At 45.8% G+C, this 17,500-nt stretch overlaps 1 protein-coding gene across 1 annotated transcript in view; it reads left to right on the top strand.

Annotated features, from left to right (window-relative positions):
• The window catches only part of glra3 (glycine receptor, alpha 3), a 64,287-nt gene that overhangs the window by 45,600 nt on the left and 1,187 nt on the right, over positions 1-17,500 (top strand). Inside the window, exons 7-9 of the mRNA XM_063192939.1 lie at positions 7,607-7,821; positions 11,217-11,363; positions 13,148-13,264. Coding sequence (XP_063049009.1) covers positions 7,607-7,821; positions 11,217-11,363; positions 13,148-13,264 — 479 coding nt within the window. The remainder of the gene's footprint in view (positions 1-7,606; positions 7,822-11,216; positions 11,364-13,147; positions 13,265-17,500) is intronic.

Genomic DNA, 17,500 nt, shown 5'->3' with positions numbered 1-17,500 from the left:
CAAAACCGAAGTAATCCGCGCTAGTCCGCTCATTGAAAATATTTGATCAACAGTAGTTCCAGCGCGGGCATCTAACACGCAGCCAATGAATGTGAAGCTGCGTTATTGTGATTAACGGCCAGCCAATGGGTGTGGGCTACATCATGACGGTAGGCCTAATGTTCATGGTATCATGGGTAATGTAGGCGCCGTGTTAACGTTCATCAGACGGCAGTCAGCCATCTGTGCTGGCAGCTGTTTTGACGTTCAGGCGCGCGCTAGAGTCTACCGGCCAATTTGGCTAGTGGATGATTTTTTCTACTAGCCAAAATGGATTTTCACCCGCATTTGGCGTGTTGGCGTGTGTTAATTTAGAGCCCTGGTAAGAATGTGGCTGCTTAAAAGTAACAGTAAGACTTCTACTGATCATTCCGTAGGGTCAGCCAAGCACTAAAGTGGCGTACACACACAGAGCTAGCTTTTCGCTTGCTCGCCTATTCGCCACTCTTTCATGGGACGTTCGCTGAAAGTTCCCGCGGCTTTAACTGCCAATGAACAGGCGAGAAGTACCGAACTCTGCATTCCAATTGGTTACTCGCTTACTCGCCTCGCTCGAAGATAAAATATTTTCAACTCGGGATCCGCCCACATCGTATCACTTGTACAGTACTCGCCTGCGAGTCTCGCTGGAACACATCGACATTCTATTGACTTCATTTGCTGAACGACGTCTATGTACAGCCCTACAGTAGAGTCTACCAATGTGCGGCTCGCAGGACTACGTTTCCAGTTCTCCCATTCCCACCCTGAGCAGGAGCGAAGACAACCAGGCCACAGCCCTACCACAGCCCATCAATCTCGCTGCCTGCCTGCACAGCGTGCATTTACGATGCCATGTGCCATGTGAGCGTGTATGTGTATTTATTGACCCTAGGGATGTGTGTCAGTTGTAGAGAGTGGGTTGGGGTGGAGATGGCTGGCCTGTTACTTCCTTACTCCTCCTCGCTCCCCTGAGCGCGTGTCAGGCCCATCACGGTAGGGACACATAGGACGCGAAGCGAGGCGAAGCGAAGAGAGGCGAAATCCAACCGTCATCAGGTCGTCGTGGCGAATCAAATGGAATGGAACAGTTATGTTGTTGATTTGATTGGGCCGTGGCAGGCGAATTCGCTCCTCATTTGCATAACATTAAACTTTCTTTAATAATTTCGCTTCGCTTCGCTCCTGTTCGCTTGCTGTCGCTTGCCATCGCTTGCCTTCGCCTCTCTCATAGGAATGAATGGCAAAGTTCGCAAATTCGCGTGTATGTGTCCCTACCGTCAGACAGCCTCACACACATCCTTCAAACAGGACCGCCTCCTCACTCAGCCACAGGGGCATTGCATCCCAGCACACCACACTACACACAGGGGCGTGGGCCGTCGCTAGACATAAGCAGGGTACGCAGCAAGCTTGGGGCCCCAACCAGGGCTTAGGGAACCAACCAGGGCTTAGGGAACCAACCAGGGCTTGGGGCACCAACCAGGGCTTAGGGCACCAACCAGGGCTTAGGGAACCAACCAGGGCTTAGGGAACCAACCAGGGCTTGGGGCACCAACCAGGGCTTGGAGCAACCAACCGCTTTGCCCCCAAAACTGGGGCCTCTTAAATTGAGATTGACTTAAAAAAAACATCATGAATAAAATATTGAATTGCACTCCAAAACATATCTTTATTAGTTAGTAGATAATAATAATGATAATTATTGTTATTATTGTTATTATTACTATTATTATTATTATTTAATTATGAGGGGGGGCCTCCTGACCAGTTGTGCTTCGGGCCTCCAAAACCTTAGCAGTGGCCCTGCACAGGAGCATGGGCGAGAAGCCGAGTGCGGAAAAGGAAACCTCAGGTTATCCCCACTGAATTAGAGCTGCCTCCGTACCCTCAGGGGACAAGACACCATTTCCATCAGCAGGCCTCGGCCTCCTTGTGCGTGCGCGCCTGCTACAGAAGGAGGATGTGCAGGGCCGCATTAACGTGCAGGCCAGATATGGCTGCAGCCTAGGGGGCCCACACCTGCCAGGGCCCCCCCTGATTGGACAAAAGTGGGGGGAAAATGCAGAATTGTGACAAGATGCAATGTTGAAAAAAAATCATCTGTGGGGTTGAGTACAGTTGATAGACATGTTATCCATAATTCCTAACTTGTATTTATGACACTGTCTATGTACATTTGTCACGAAATTTGTCCTCCGGGGACCCCCACAGCAACCTCTAGCCTTGGGGCCCCAGGCCATCTTAATCCGGCTCTGGAGATGGCTGAGTACAGGGGGAGTGGGAAGTGTTTGCGTGCTTGCTCCCCTCATCCAGCCACTTACACTCGCACGTCAGTCAAGAGAAACCCCAGTGTCTTGCCCCTGCGATGGCGTATAGTGTAGTGCAGTGGTTCCCAACCTTTTTCTTAAGGGACCCATGTTTTTACTATTGTAAGCTTTGGTGACCCAACCACGCGAGCGCCCGCACGAGACGGAGTCACAAGATGCCCTCTGTTTCCTGCGAAAACTAATTTTAGTTATTTTATTCCTCAATTCATCTTTGGTCAAATATAGAATAAATGTTTAATGTAGCACTTACAATTTGTTACGTCTATGCATTCATTAGTTAAATGCTTTGTCTTTTATTCAACATGGGCTATATTTAAAACGAAACCCCTTAAAATCAAGAGGGCTCCGCGACCCCCTGTGGATCTTTGGCGACCCATAAGGTGGGTCCCGACCCATAGGTTGGGAACCACTGGTGTAGTGCATAAATGTATGGCTCCCCCATCCCCATGTTTCTTGTGTGTGTTGTCCAAGCTCCATTGCACAGCGCGTGAGGCAGGGCACCATTATCAACACCCCTGAGGTGATGTGATGTCTCCATCTTACCATCAGCAAGTAGCGGTGCTGTGTGTGTGTGTGTGTGTGTGTGTGTGTGTGTGTGTGTGTGTGTGTGTGTGTGTGTGTGTGTGTGTGTGTGTGTGTGTGTGTGTGTGTGTGTGTGTGTGTGTGTGTGTGTGCGAGTGTGAGTGTGAGTGCGAGTGTGTGAGCACACATGCGAGTATGCATTTGTGTGTGTGTTTGTGTGTGTGTGTGTGTGTGTGTGTGTGTGTGTGTGTGTGTGTGTGTGTGTGTGTGTGTGTGTGTGTGTGTGTGTGTGTGTGTGAGTATGTGAGCACACATGCGAGTAGGCATTTGTTGTGTGTGTATGTGTGTGTGCGTCTGAGCGTGTATGTGTGTATTTCTTGACCCTAGGGATAAGTGAATCCATGATGTTAACTCAGCCGTCATGAATGTCATCCACCCAAACAAATGGCACAGGCGGGCAATCACTGCAGGCACACACACACTCACACACACAGCATGCACAGCACACACACACACACACACACACACACACACACACACACACACACACACACACACACACACACACACACACACACACACACGACACACACACACGACACACACACACGACACACACACACACACACACATACACACACACCGCACACACACACGACACACACACGATACACACACGACACACACATGGAAAGTTTGCCTGGAGGTATGGATATGGGGTACTGTATTTGACTTTATAGGGCTGGTGCCATTAGTAGTAGTCACTGGCCTGGCCTCTCTCTCTCTCTCTCTGGACTGCGTCCCAGGTGTGTGCGCTGTGCGCTATGGTATTGCGGTTCATTCATGAAACGGGGCCATCCTCTCCTCTCCTCTCCTCTCACAGAACTGAGGAGCTGCCAGGATAAAAGGATTAGTGGAGCCGTTATTAAAGCCAGCGCTGCAAAATATTGCACAAGAGCCGCCCGCTGGATAAGCTAATGTAGTGTTTCTCAAAGTGGGGTGTAAGCCCCCTTGGGGGTGGGCGCGGAGGCATCTCAGGGGGGGCGTGTGACATATGATTTGGGTTTTATTTCCAACAAGGAAATTATTTCCTGCCTCGCCAATAAGTCAATAATTTTAAAGCCCTCACCAACATTATATTATTAATTGTCATGAATTTGAATAGCATAGGAAATGAACACACATCTGCATTCGACTGCAGTCCCCCTTTGTTTAATCTCACCAGTCACCTTTCCTTTGATTCTGCGCAGCGATCGCAAAATCAGTCTGCGCGAGTACTGCTGTTGCTTGGGGGCATCGGAATCATTCAGACCCTCGGCTGTCATCCCTGACATAAGAGGAAATTTCTGCAACAATGTGCAAGCGGTAAAGAACGGTGGGCGGAGTGCGGGTGGGAGGATGGCAGAGAGGAAACCGGAGGCGGTAGGGAGGAGTAAGAGGAATATGAGGAGGAGGAGGAGGAGGAGTAAGAGGAATATGAGGAGGAGGAGGAGGAGGAGGAGGAGTAGGAGGAGAAGGAGAAAGGGGACTATGAGGAGGAGGAGGAGGAGGAAGAGGAGGTGGAGGAGGAGGAGGAGGAGGAGGAATATGAGGTGGAGGAGGAGGAGGAGGAGAGTGCTTGGAGAAAGGGAGCGCTGTGTGCACATAGAATTTTGGGATGGGGGCAGGCTGCCTGTCAGACAGAGAGAGAGAGAGAGAGAGACAGAGAGAGAGAGAGAGGGAGATAGAGAGAACGAGAGAGAGAGCAAGAGAGAGAGAGACTGAGAGCGAGACAGAGACAGAGACAGAGAGAGAGAGAGAGAGAGAGAGATAGAGACACAGAGAGAGAGAGGGAGAGAGACAGACAGAGAGAGAGACAGAGAGAGAGAGAGAGAGAGAGAGAGAGAGAGAGACAGAGAGAACGAGAGAAAGAGAGACAGAGAGAGAGAGAGAGGAGGCAGGCAGGCAGGCAGAGTGGGATGCTCCCTTGTCAGAAGCCCAGGGGCTTGAAGCTGACAGCTCGTCAGAGCTAATGCCCCCAGGAGACTGACTGAGGCCCTGTCAGGGTCCACAGCACAGCGCACCGGCTCACTGTCTGATATTCCTCCTCGCCCTTCTCCTCCTCCTCTTCTTCTTCTTCTTCTTCTTCTTCTTCTTCTTCTTCTTCTTCTTCTTCTTCTTCTTCTTCTTCTTCTTCTTCTTCTTCTTCTTCTTCTTCTTTTTTCTCCTCCTCCTCCCATGCTGTGACCATTCTCTGGGGGAGAAAGAGATTCTTATCAGGTTTCTTCACACATGCTGACAGTTTGTCATCCTGCTTGCACTCTCTCTTTCTCTTTCTCTCTCTCTCTCTCTCTCTCTCTCTCTCTCTCTCTCTCTCTCTCTCTCTCTCTCTCTCTCTCTCTCTCGCTCTCGCTCTCGCTCTGTCTGTGTGGAGGAGTGTCATGAAACTGTGGATTGATAACATATTAATAACAATTGAATTGCATATTTATCAAGATGAAGTAGTCCATATGGTGTTATTACCATATAGTCAGGGCTCTAAATTAACTTTTTTCATCACCAGTAACTTACCTCATTCATCCACATAGTTTATTATGCATTACGAAAACAGTTATTCATCCCTAGAGTGTAATAATCACAAGCAAATAATGTATGTCGGAATAGCTACAAAGACAAATGCACATTGGTTTTCTCAGAACTAAAGCCAGTAATTCTTGGAAACAACAGAGTAGAATGCAGAATGTCCCGTGGAGATACTCTGTGTCCAACAACAACAACAAAAAAGCCTAGGTCCCCCGCAACACGTCTTTTCCATACATTCTTCAGTTGTGCAGTTGACATCCATATTAAATGACCATTTTATTAATTCAAAAAGCTTTTTTCATTTGTGTGTTAAACAATTCATGTCATAAAGAATGAACACTCTTGGCAAGTGTCAGCGGCCACAAGGACAAATCCTCCAATGGTATGGTACATCTCCAGCTGGCCAGGGAGAGCAATCTATAGTTCATGAGTTTATACAGTATGTGCTTACTGTATGCTGGTAGGCATAGAATAGTTGTGCCTTTTGTGTTCTCATGTTTGTTTAGGTCTTTGTATTAAGTATTACATAGTGCCCTTTTAATATTGGTTGTGAACTACTCTTTTCTATATGCCTTCATTGTCTATGGATTGATGGAGCATCACTGTCTCTCCAGTACTTATGTTGGGATAATTTGTTGTTCTGCGACTATGTTGTATATCACGTTCTCTTATTTTGCTGTCTCTCTCTCTCTCTCTCTCTCTCTCTCTCTCTCTCTCTCTCTCTCTCTCTCTCTCTCTGTCTCTCTCTCTCTCTCTCTCTCTCTCTTCTCTCTCTCTCTCTCTCTCTCTCTCTCTCTCTCTCTCTCTCTCTCTCTCTCTCTCTCTCTGAAAGAGAGAGCACTGTGAGTTGGTGGAAGAAGATGTGTGTGTATTGTAGATGCTCCTCGCTGTGCTTGTTTGTTTGTGGGCATCCATCTGTGTGGTGCAGTGGCAGTGAGGCAGCAGCAGGCATGTGGTGTGGTGTGGTGTGGTGTGGTGTGGTGTGGTGTGGTGCGGTGCGGTGCGGTGCGGTGTGGTGTGGTGTGGTGTGGTGTGGTGCGGTGTAGTGGAGAGGACGGGGTCAGGAGGAGTCAGGCTACATCTCGTCAGGCAGCCTGCCCTGCGCGGAGAGTGTGTGGGTGGAGAGAGTGTGTGGGGGTGGGGGGGGATACACCCTCGGGGGACGGGCCTCCATCAGCTTCCACCCTGAGTGGGGGTGGCGGGACCACCTGCAAGCCACCACCGCCCCCAGCCCCTTACTAATCTTAGGGGACAGACCTCTCTCTCCACCCACACACACACACACACACACACACACACACACACACACACACACACACACACACACACACACACACACACACACACACACACACACACACACAGAGTACACACACACAGAGTACACACACCACACACACAGAGTACACACACAGAGTACACACACAGAGTACACACACACACACACACAGAGTACACAGAGTACACACACACACACAGTACACACACACAGAATACAGGCACACACACACACACACACACACACACACACACACACACACACACACACACACACACACACACACACACACACACACACACACACACACACACACACACACACACAAACAAGCACAAAATCTGTGAGCTGTAATAGGAGGTGGCATCGGTTGGTTTAGGTCGTTCCTTTTAAGACGAGGTGTTTTGCTCTGGGTCACTGAATAACCCTCTGTCAGTCTACCACAAACTGACAGTTCCTGGAACCAAACTGCTGCTGTCGAATGTACTAAGCTAGGCTTTTGACGCAGATAATTTCCAACAAGTGTTCTCATCTTGAAGCAGTGGGTTCAACTTCTTTCATCGAAGTGAGTGCTTCCTCATGATGTCTTTCAAGCTGCGTGTGGTCAGGTCGCCCAGCAGGGCCATGTTTTTTTTTTTTTTTTAAGTATTTTTTTGGGGGGGCTTTTCAGCCTTTATTGGTTTTTGTGAGACATTATAGTGGAGGAGAGACAGGAAGCGAGCTGGGAGAGAGAGACGGTGAAGGACCGGCAAAGGACCCGGACCGGGAATAGAACCCGGGTCGGCCGAATGGTAAACGTGTGTCCTACCATATCAGCCACGGTAGGGCCAGTCCCATGTTTTAATCTCCTCCCCGCTCTTCTCTATCCGTCCTGCTGTTGTTTCGTTGTTACCAGGTAAATTCACCTGCATCGAGGTGCGCTTCCACCTGGAGCGCCAGATGGGCTACTACCTGATCCAGATGTATATCCCCAGCCTGCTGATCGTCATCCTCTCCTGGGTCTCCTTCTGGATCAACATGGACGCCGCGCCGGCTCGCGTCGCTCTCGGCATCACCACAGTGCTCACCATGACAACGCAGAGCTCAGGCTCCAGAACATCGCTACCCAAGGTGTGCTGTGTGTGTGCTGCTTAGTCTACTTCCGCTAAGGAGGTTGTGTTTTCGGTCGTGATGGTATGTCAGTTTGTTTGTCTGTCTGTCTCTCTGTCTGTCTGTCTGTCTGTTTGTCAGCAGGATAACTCAAAAACTCATGAACGGATTTGGATGAAACTTTGTGGAGTTGTTGGAATGACCAAAGGAACAAGTGATTACATTTTGGTGGAAGCAGGATTCTTTTTAAGATTCTTCACCATTGCTAGTCTAGAAATCTAGACGCATCTAGTGACTGCAAATTGAATTGCGGAGGATTTTTTTTTTTTTAGACTACTCACCATTGTTAGTTTAGGAATCTAAACACCCCTAGTGACCACAAATTCAATTGCGGGAGAGGGCGAATTTTGACATTCCACAAAAAGAAGGCAGAAAAACTATGCAGCATAGTCAAAGGTTCTATCAAACAGCTTGGCGGAGGTCTGCGCTCTCTGAGTGCATTCCTAGTTTAGTTTAGTTTAGTTTAGTTTATTGGTTTATTTAACAGTAGTATATTTGACATCTGTGGTCCCTGGGCAGCAAGCTATCGAACACACGCACACATAATATATAACATATATGACATAATGATTAAGTGATCACGCTTACATAATATTAGATATACTAGAAAGTATTAAAAGTCTGTCATAAGCGATATCTTACCACTAGAAAAGGTTCCCAGATGGATGGCATTGAAGTCACAGATATAAAGATGCAGATTATTTGTTAAGCCCATGAATATGCATGTGCGCTGCACACTGAGCTGCTTGGCTGCTTTGGAGTCATTGATATATCATACACCTGCAAAACATATCCAGAGATAATTGAGGTGACTTGGATGATGGAGTAGTCAATTACGAGTAATTCAGGTGATCACGTGGTATTGATTATGCCATAGGCAATCCTGATCGTGTCACCTATCGCAACGAGTTGCTTCTTGGGATACTTTGTAAATCTATACAGAATAGGAGGTTGTAGGTTTCCAGTGTGTCCAATCCTGTGTCTGTTTAAGGAAGTGGATGTTTATTATGGCACATTCATTGCTACAAGCATGTGTGTGCGAGGCTGCGAGCGTGAGGGAGAAACCCAGGGAAAGAGAGAGAGAGAGAGAGAGCCCATGTTCACGTGCACGTCATGTAACATCTTCACGTGTGAATGGTCTTTACAGTAGATCACATCCTCCTTACCGCTCAACCTCAAGACACTGTTGCGTTCATCCCCCCGAACGCATGTGCCAGATTCACCATGCAAAGACCTGCCGAACAACACAATGTGCCGTGGCCTCTTAATCCTTGAGTGCTAACAGCTACAGTAGTGCTGTAGTACTGTGTGTGCATTAAAAACTTATAACCCCCCCCTCTTGCTATTACGCAACGCAATTAGGCTCTCTGTGAAGCGGGATTAAAGCCTATGGAGCATTATCTCAGATCAGGCAGATGAGGGAGTGCTGGCTTGCGGTGGTTGGGATCCAGTTCTCCATGAATGAATCAGGAATCGACAGGCTTGTTAAGCTGATAAATAATGCAGCGACTGTGGGCCAGGGGCCGGGGCTGAGTGCATGCATGGCGTTGTTGTGTGTAACCAGGGCTGGACTGGAGGCCACAAACCAACCCGGGCATGTTTGGGCATAGATCAGCCCCTCACCCACCCCCACCTACTGTACGTATACAACAATGACAAAATAAAAACTAGACTGCCTGTGCAGTCGCCTTCGACTGCTTAAGGTATATCCCCGAAACGCGACGCTTCCAGTCCCCCATCATTCCTACCACTCCCGTCCACCATTTCGTAAACGTATATGATACATACAGACGTGACATGACGTGCATAGGCTTAAAACCAAACGACTATTGTGAAAATGAAGCAAAAAATGGGGCAAATGGTAATACTGTTTTAATGGTTCAGTGGATATACCACATTAGGTACAGTGTAATAACCAGTGTAACAATATTTAATACAATGTAATTTTTTTACTTACATCATGTGTTTGTGCGTAAGTGGTATTACATGGTATTGCATATTGTTACACTGGTATTACACTATATTACATGGTATTGCATACTGTTACACTCGTTATTACACTGTACCTGATATTGCATATTGTTACACTGGTATTACACTAGTATTACATGGTATTAAATATTGTTACATTGGTTATTACACTGTACCTAATATGGTAGATTCACTGAAATGGTGAACCATTAAAATAAGGTGTTACCGGGCAAATCAATCCACCCAGTCAGAAGTTATGGGCCAAATGAAAATTCCGCCATTTTGAAAGTGTTGTCTTCCAAACTCGAATCAGTTCATGAACCTACCCTAGAGCATTCACACACAAAATCTGGGACAAATCCATCCACCCGGTCAGTAGTTATGGGCCAAAGAATAATTCGGCCATCTTGAATTCAGCCATCTTGAAAGTGTTGACCTCCAAACTCGAATCAGTTCATGAACCTACCCTAGAGCATTCACACACCAAATCTGGGACAAATCCATCCACCCGGTCAGAAGTTATGGACCAAACAAAAATTCGGCCATCTTGAATTCAGCCATCTTGAAAGTGTTGACCTCCCAACTCGAAGCAGTTCATGAACCTACCCTAGAGCATTCACACACCAAATCTGGGACAAATCCATCCACCTGGTCAGAAGTTATGGACCAAACAAAAATTCGGACATCTTGAATTCAGCCATCTTGAAAGTGTTGACCTCCAAACTCGAATCAGTTCATGAACCAGCCCTAGAGCATTCACCCAAAAAATCTGGGACAAATCCAAACATCCGTTCAAAAGTTATCGCGTTAACACGAAAGACCTTACGCGGCGGCGGCGGCGGCGGCGGACGCGGACGCGGCGGCGGCGGCGGCGGACGCGGACGCGGACGCGGCGGACGCGGCGGCGGACGCGGCGGCGGACGCGGACGCGGCGCACGCAAAACCATTACATCCCCGACGCTCCGCGTTTCGGGGATATAATAAGTGGGAGCATAAAATCCTGGTTGCAGCGGACTTTTTTTCTCTTTTTATCAGGGATTAGGGTATACCCGCCTAAAATTGATTGATTTAGTATTTAGAATAGCACAAATATACAGTATACTCACCACAAAAAATGCTCAAATATACAGTATATCCACCAAAAAAAAGTAGACTACACCACTGGCTCAGTCCACTATTCAGGATGCAATGATGGGCTGCCCCTAACTTGTGGCCTGGTCTCTAAGGGTATATTTGAAAGAAACAAACAAACAAACAAAAAAACTAAAGCATTGGCCCCCGAGGACTGTCGGACGGCCAACCAGGAAAATGCCCTGCATGCCAGATGACCAATCCTGCCCTGTGTGTAACCTGTTCATGTGGGCGTGTGGCCGCTGTCCCTGCAGGTGTCCTATGTGAAGGCCATTGACATCTGGATGGCGGTGTGCCTGCTCTTTGTCTTCTCCGCGCTGCTGGAATACGCCGCGGTGAACTTCGTCTCCAGGCAACACAAGGAGCTGCTCAGGTTCCGCAAGAGGAGAAAGAAGACCAAGGTAACTAACCACTGTGTGTGTCCCCTGTGTGTTCCATCACCGTTCTCTTCTCCACCATACTGTGCACACATGTGCTGTGGGGCTGTTACATCTCAGAATATACAGATGACTTGCAAGCGGTTTGGAAAAAGAGGAACGTTTGACATCATCATTAATGTCACAAAGTCAGATAAAGTCCAATAGCTTCCCTAATGACGACTTTGTGTTTTCTGGCAAATAACCAAAGTATTGAAGCGTATGCCATATTGGATAGGTCAAGGGAGAGTAAGTTAGGTATTTGGCTTATTATCATGATAACTGCAGATAATGACAAGTAATTACAGCCTTATGTCAAAGGAAAATAAGATTTAAACGAAAAATTACCTTAACTGAAGAGGTAAAGTCCTCCAAAAGTGAACAGTCTCTAAAATGAAGTTTCATTCCCAAGACATCAGAAGCATCCCCTTTATGAGGGTGGGAATGTGCCTGAATGAGAGAAGTCACTCTTAGGCTGGGCTATTTCTGTCCGGCCTCACCACTGAAATTAGACGACAACAGAGGGTCAAGGAGATTAGTTCTCTTGATTTTCAGATTAATTGAGTCTCTTTCCCCTTTTGGCTCCAAAGGGATTAGGTCAAAACACCCCCATTGACAGGCTGAGGGCAGGCTGGCGCGGCGGCGAGGGTTTATTAGGTCCTGGTGTCCCCAAATTGAGGGTGTAAAGTGCAGGGACCCTTAAATCCTCGGGGCGCGCTGCACACACCCTCTGGCTCCGCTGTGGCACCGCAGGGGGCAGAAACCAAATACCAGAACTCCAGAGGAGTCAAAAGAGATAGTAGTGTCATCTGAAAGCCTTTCCCATGTATCAAGAAAAAAAAATGATCAGGCCATGGGCTTCTTATCAGAGAGGGACAAAAAGTCACTGTAGGTGTTGGGATGTCGGTCAACAGAGGAAATGACAAACAAGTGGTTAGAGATGTATTCAATTGCATTGTCAAAATACAATAATGCACAACAGTAGCTAGGTTCTTAGAAAAAAGAGGTACATTTTGTCTTTTGTTGGAGAACTTTTTACAATATCTACAAGGAGATCTGCGTGAAATGCTGCAGGAGCACTTGTTTCTATGCTCCTCTGCAACACTTCAGACATGACTTTGCCAATACCTTGAGCTCTGCTGTTGTGTCACACATTCTGAAACAGAGCAATTGTTGATCTTTGCTCGGACCACCAGTCATGCAGGAAACCTAGATGAGAGAAACTTCTGCCATCTAGTGGGTAAACTTAGCCACTACAATGTAACGCCAGACTGGGGGAAAGCCAAGCATGTTTATTTAGAAGCTAAAGCTATACGAAGGGCGTAAAGGTCAGTGCACTTCTGGAGCAGACCCCATTCTCTCTCATTCCTCCGCATTTAAATTGCATTTCTCCATGCAAGCAAGATGGGACTATGTGAATGGAAATGTTTAATGACCGACAAACGTCGTGCCATTTCCCATCCCTGGCTCTCGGTCCACGCCACACATTTGTTGCCATGTTAATTCACGGCAGTTGCATGTAAACCAAATAAAATGCAAAGCACATTACATTTCATCTGATATTATTTATGGTTTAATCTTTGTGCTAATTCATGCGAGAGCCATTCATGCATGTGTTATTTTAATACCGCATGTTCTGTGTGATTTATGCATGTGTTTTTTTTTTGTCTTGCCTCCTCTACCTTTGTTATCCCCTACCCTCCTACTCCTGACCTCCTGTCCATCCCCTTTGGTTGTTTTCTCCTACCTTGTCCTGCTTTTGACGACAGACATTCACCCCAGATCTCCATGACGAGCCCTTTGGCTCATTACATCGTACCAACGGCATGAGAAACTCTGAGCCCATGTACGGATCTATGGGTCACATCTACAGCCCAAACAACAGGGTAAAAATGGCCAAGGCCTTAGCCGACCATGGCTTGTCTTTTTCTTTCTGAAGAACAGCATCCTTTTTAAACTGTGTTTGGAGTTGTTTTTCACAACCCCCCAGTGGGTCCCACGAGTGCATTTTATATTTGATGCTTCAGACATTCCATTACTTCATGTTCATCTTGATTCAATTCAGAGCCATGTGGTGCACACTCGAATGGAGGGTTGGGGGGGGGGGGGGGGGGTGAGAAACATGAGTGGCATTTTGACGTCATCCGTGGACATGTTAAAAGACCATTTTCAATGTGCCTTAAATTGTAGTAAAACGCATGATGCATGATGTTTGTAAATGTAGTGTTGAGCTGTATACACAATACATATCATACGGCTGCAAGCTACTGCATACACACAACTCTGATCCCAACTTTTGATTTTAAAAGTAGATTGGTAAAGTATTATGCATTTTGCATTTCTCAAATGGGGGAGTCAATCACTCTGCATACATCATAATTTAACTGCTCCTTTTGGCTTCATAATAGCCGACTTGCTGTGTCCTATTACCCTGGGCCTTTGTTTATTCATCAGCTGGTTTTCATCTGAACTCTCTTCTTGGTACAGATGACTGAAATGCCAGTATTTATTTAAGATTGAAACACATTTTAGTGTTTTCATTGTTTTTCATTTTAGTGTGTGTGTGTGTGTGTGTGTGTGTGTGTGTGTGTGTGTGTGTATGCGCGTGTGCGTGTGCGTGTGTGTGTGTGTGCGTGTGTGTGTGCGTGCATGCGTGCGTGCGTGTGTGCAGTCATGCTTATGTGTGTGCTCTACTTGGCTAGAGTTATATGTTGTTTATTCACAGGAAATGTACTTGCGGCCCAAGAGTATTGATGGATTCTGTTCAAATTGCATTGCCATATACAAAAACTGTTCGCTTTTCCTTTCCTACTGCAACTTTTCCCTGTGCTGCTTTTACTGTAGGCCTACTTGTAGTTCATTGATCTATTGCAATAAGGGACGCATCACGCTCCATCTATGCATCAGGACTTAAGGCTTGTTTGTGCAACTGTGACATTTTGGGAGATGTCTGGAAAATCCTGAACGGTAAAGGGGTGAATGGTTTAGCTGTGCCTCATATGCCTATCTCTAACACACAATCTATTGAAAAACAACTGAGATTAAACTTCAAGTCATACACAGGATGGCTGTTTGGCTCAGCTGAAAAATAGAAGCACAAAGTCTCTTTACAAGAATGTGCCTGTATTCATGCATACAGTGTTGCATTTGTGTTGCCATTGCTTTTGCTTTTGCGGCGCAACTCTTGCTGAATCTTGACTGTTGTTCCAGTCAGAGTTCTCTTATCAGTTCACAAATATTTGCACGTTCTGAAGAGTACTAGTGTCGTCACATCATGTAGGCTATTGTTCCCATGGCTGCTGCTCCTCCTCCACAGTACCAAAGGGTCTTTCAGGTCTCTCCACTGGACATGCTAACCACACACTGTAACAAATAGCTGTTTATTTACGGAAATTCTGCAACAGCATTCTACTGCTTTTCGAAAAAACAGACAACTACTGTGAAAATATTACTTTGAGTCACATATTGAGCATAAACAGTAAGTACTGCACAATAGCAGTATTCGCCGTTGTGGAAAAAACTAGAGATGCACCGGATCCTGATTTTTAGGATCCTGCCGGATACCAGATCCACTGAATAAGATCCTGCCGGATCCGGAACCGGATACCGGATCCTACAAAAGGTTTGAAACATATAGTCTACTCGCACACGTGGGCCCTTTTTATTACGTTGGCGCAAACTATTGTTTAGACTCATTGGCTTATTGCCACACTGCCTTCAATAGCCGCTTCCAAAGGGATTTCACTCCATGCAGTGATTGGGGTTGTGAAAGACTGAAAAGCCTAGGCTAGACATGCACCAGACCCTGATTTTTAGGTAACATGCCGGATACCGGATCCACTGCTTAAGATCCTGCCGGACCCGGACCCTGTGAAAAACTCTATTATCCTGACGGATCCGGATCCGGAACCGGAACCGGATCCGGTGCATCTCTAGAAAATAACAAGTTGTTTTAGGCAGCACCATTGAAACCCATTCATCCTCCACTTGTCCGTGATCACCATCAAACTTCAATACCACCTGAAGAACTGAAGTCATTCTGACTGGTTAAAGATTATCTGATACTATCAAGCATGATGAAACAATTTCTAAGGAAACTGCAATACTTAAAAAGTGCTTGATGCAGCAAAGTGTGAGTAGCACATGCATTTTGATAGTGATGAAAGTGTGAATGGCTGAAACATTTTAAGAACTTGTAACACTCTTGCAACAAGCAGCCCCATCTAAACCAATCTGCTAATCAGTGCCTGGCCTCACCTGAGTAGGGCTGTTATGCCATTATTCAATTACGGGCGTCACCTGCCAAGGGCCTGATGACTCTGGTCACATGGTACTCTTGCACCTGTATATAAATCTGGACTATCAACACTTCAGTTGCTTACCTGCCTGCCTGCTGGCTGGCCTGCATGGCACAGCATAGCACTTGTTTGCCTACAAGCTTGCCTACAAGCTTGCTTACATGCTTGCACACTTTCCTCTTTGTGAAAGCTTGCTGTATGTGGCATCATTTGTGGCATTGTGGCATATAATGTGCCTGCTGCAAATTGGGCATTGCTTTGAGAGCTAGCTTGTAGTGCTGCTTGTTTGCTGTGCTACTTGGTGCAAAATATTTTTTTAAAGACTGACCAATGCTATATTCATCATTGGCTCATCAAGAGATACAGTAAAAAGCCCACCTTGCACACTATCATTGTAACATAGCACTGCGTACTCTGACATTTTGTTCATGCCCACACTTTCAAAGGACCACCGCAAACCATTTTCTCAATACAGCATTGCGCCATAGTATCATGCTCAAGGCACTCCAGTCATGGTGAACGATGGGAGGGTGGGGTGGTAACATGGCCAGGGTACCACAGTTATGGAGAATGATGGGTGGGGTGGGAAGTTGCCATGGCCATATTCATGAATACAACTATGACCCAGTATTTGCCTGTCATCACACAGTACAATTCAACTTTTTAACTGAAATGTACTGTTATTTTTCTGTAGAGTACTGCTATTTAACAGTTCAATTGCTGCTGAAAAAATGTTATATACTGTGATACATTAAACAGCAATGAGCTGTATTTGATTTTTGGTGTGAAATAACAGTAGAATTACAGGTAAATATAATTGCCAGTAACTGCCGTTATTTTGCAGGGAAATTTTCTTAGAGTGCAGACAATTAGCAGTAGCAGACGCCATTGTCCCAGTGCAGAAGCAGATGCTGGGCTGGGCAATATGACGATATATATCGTTATCGTGATATAAAAGACCTTTCTCCTATATCGTTTATAATTGTGATAGTAATTCTATCAGTTGTATACAATTGAATATCATTTAATTACATTTCATGTTATCACAATGCACACTATAAGTTCATGTAACTGTAAAAAAAACACTAAAAAGATCCATTTTAAAGAAAGGTTGTTTTGCGACGTGAAAAAATAAAGAGCAAATAAAGAGAATAACTGAAAACGTGTAATGTAATTGTGCTATATCATGATATATATCGTTATCGTGATATAAAGTATTCCATATCGTGATATAGTTTTTTTTCATATTGCCCAGCCCTACCTCCACCACAGCAGGGCTCTACATTAACACCGGCGGTAAACCACCAGCCAAACGCTGTTGAAAATTCAGTTTGGCTGGTAAAAAAAATGCAAACTTACTGTACTAGCCACGTTTCCCCTGCTAGTGAGTGTGTGTTTTGGCTATTAAGATTAACATCTACTAGCCATTTTGGCAGGTGATGAAGGAAAGGTCATTTATAGTCCTGCACCTGAGGTACAGTATGTAAAGCAGAAGTAAAATAACTACCAATGTAATAACAACACTAATACATTATCTTACATAGTTTATACACCAGTCATTCCACTGGTTCGAATCCCCCCTGACCTCTCCCTACATCTCCATCCATGGTTGACGTGCCCTTGAGCAAGACACCTAACCCCACATTGCTCCAGGGACTGTAACCAATAACCTGAAAAATAATAGTTGTAAGTCGCTTTGAGTAAATGATGTAATCTAAATGTAATGTAATGTAATGTAATCTCACAAGGTAATAACTGAAGAGTTCAGATGCAAAACCCCCTAAGTGCCTTTTCAGAAAATAATCTTAATTAATTTTTATTTAA

Source organism: Engraulis encrasicolus, unplaced genomic scaffold (assembly GCF_034702125.1).
Source record: "Engraulis encrasicolus isolate BLACKSEA-1 unplaced genomic scaffold, IST_EnEncr_1.0 scaffold_27_np1212, whole genome shotgun sequence".
Taxonomy (NCBI): domain Eukaryota; kingdom Metazoa; phylum Chordata; class Actinopteri; order Clupeiformes; family Engraulidae; genus Engraulis; species Engraulis encrasicolus.
The sequence above is the reverse complement of the archived record's forward strand: the minus strand, read 5'-3'. Positions and strand labels throughout refer to the sequence as shown.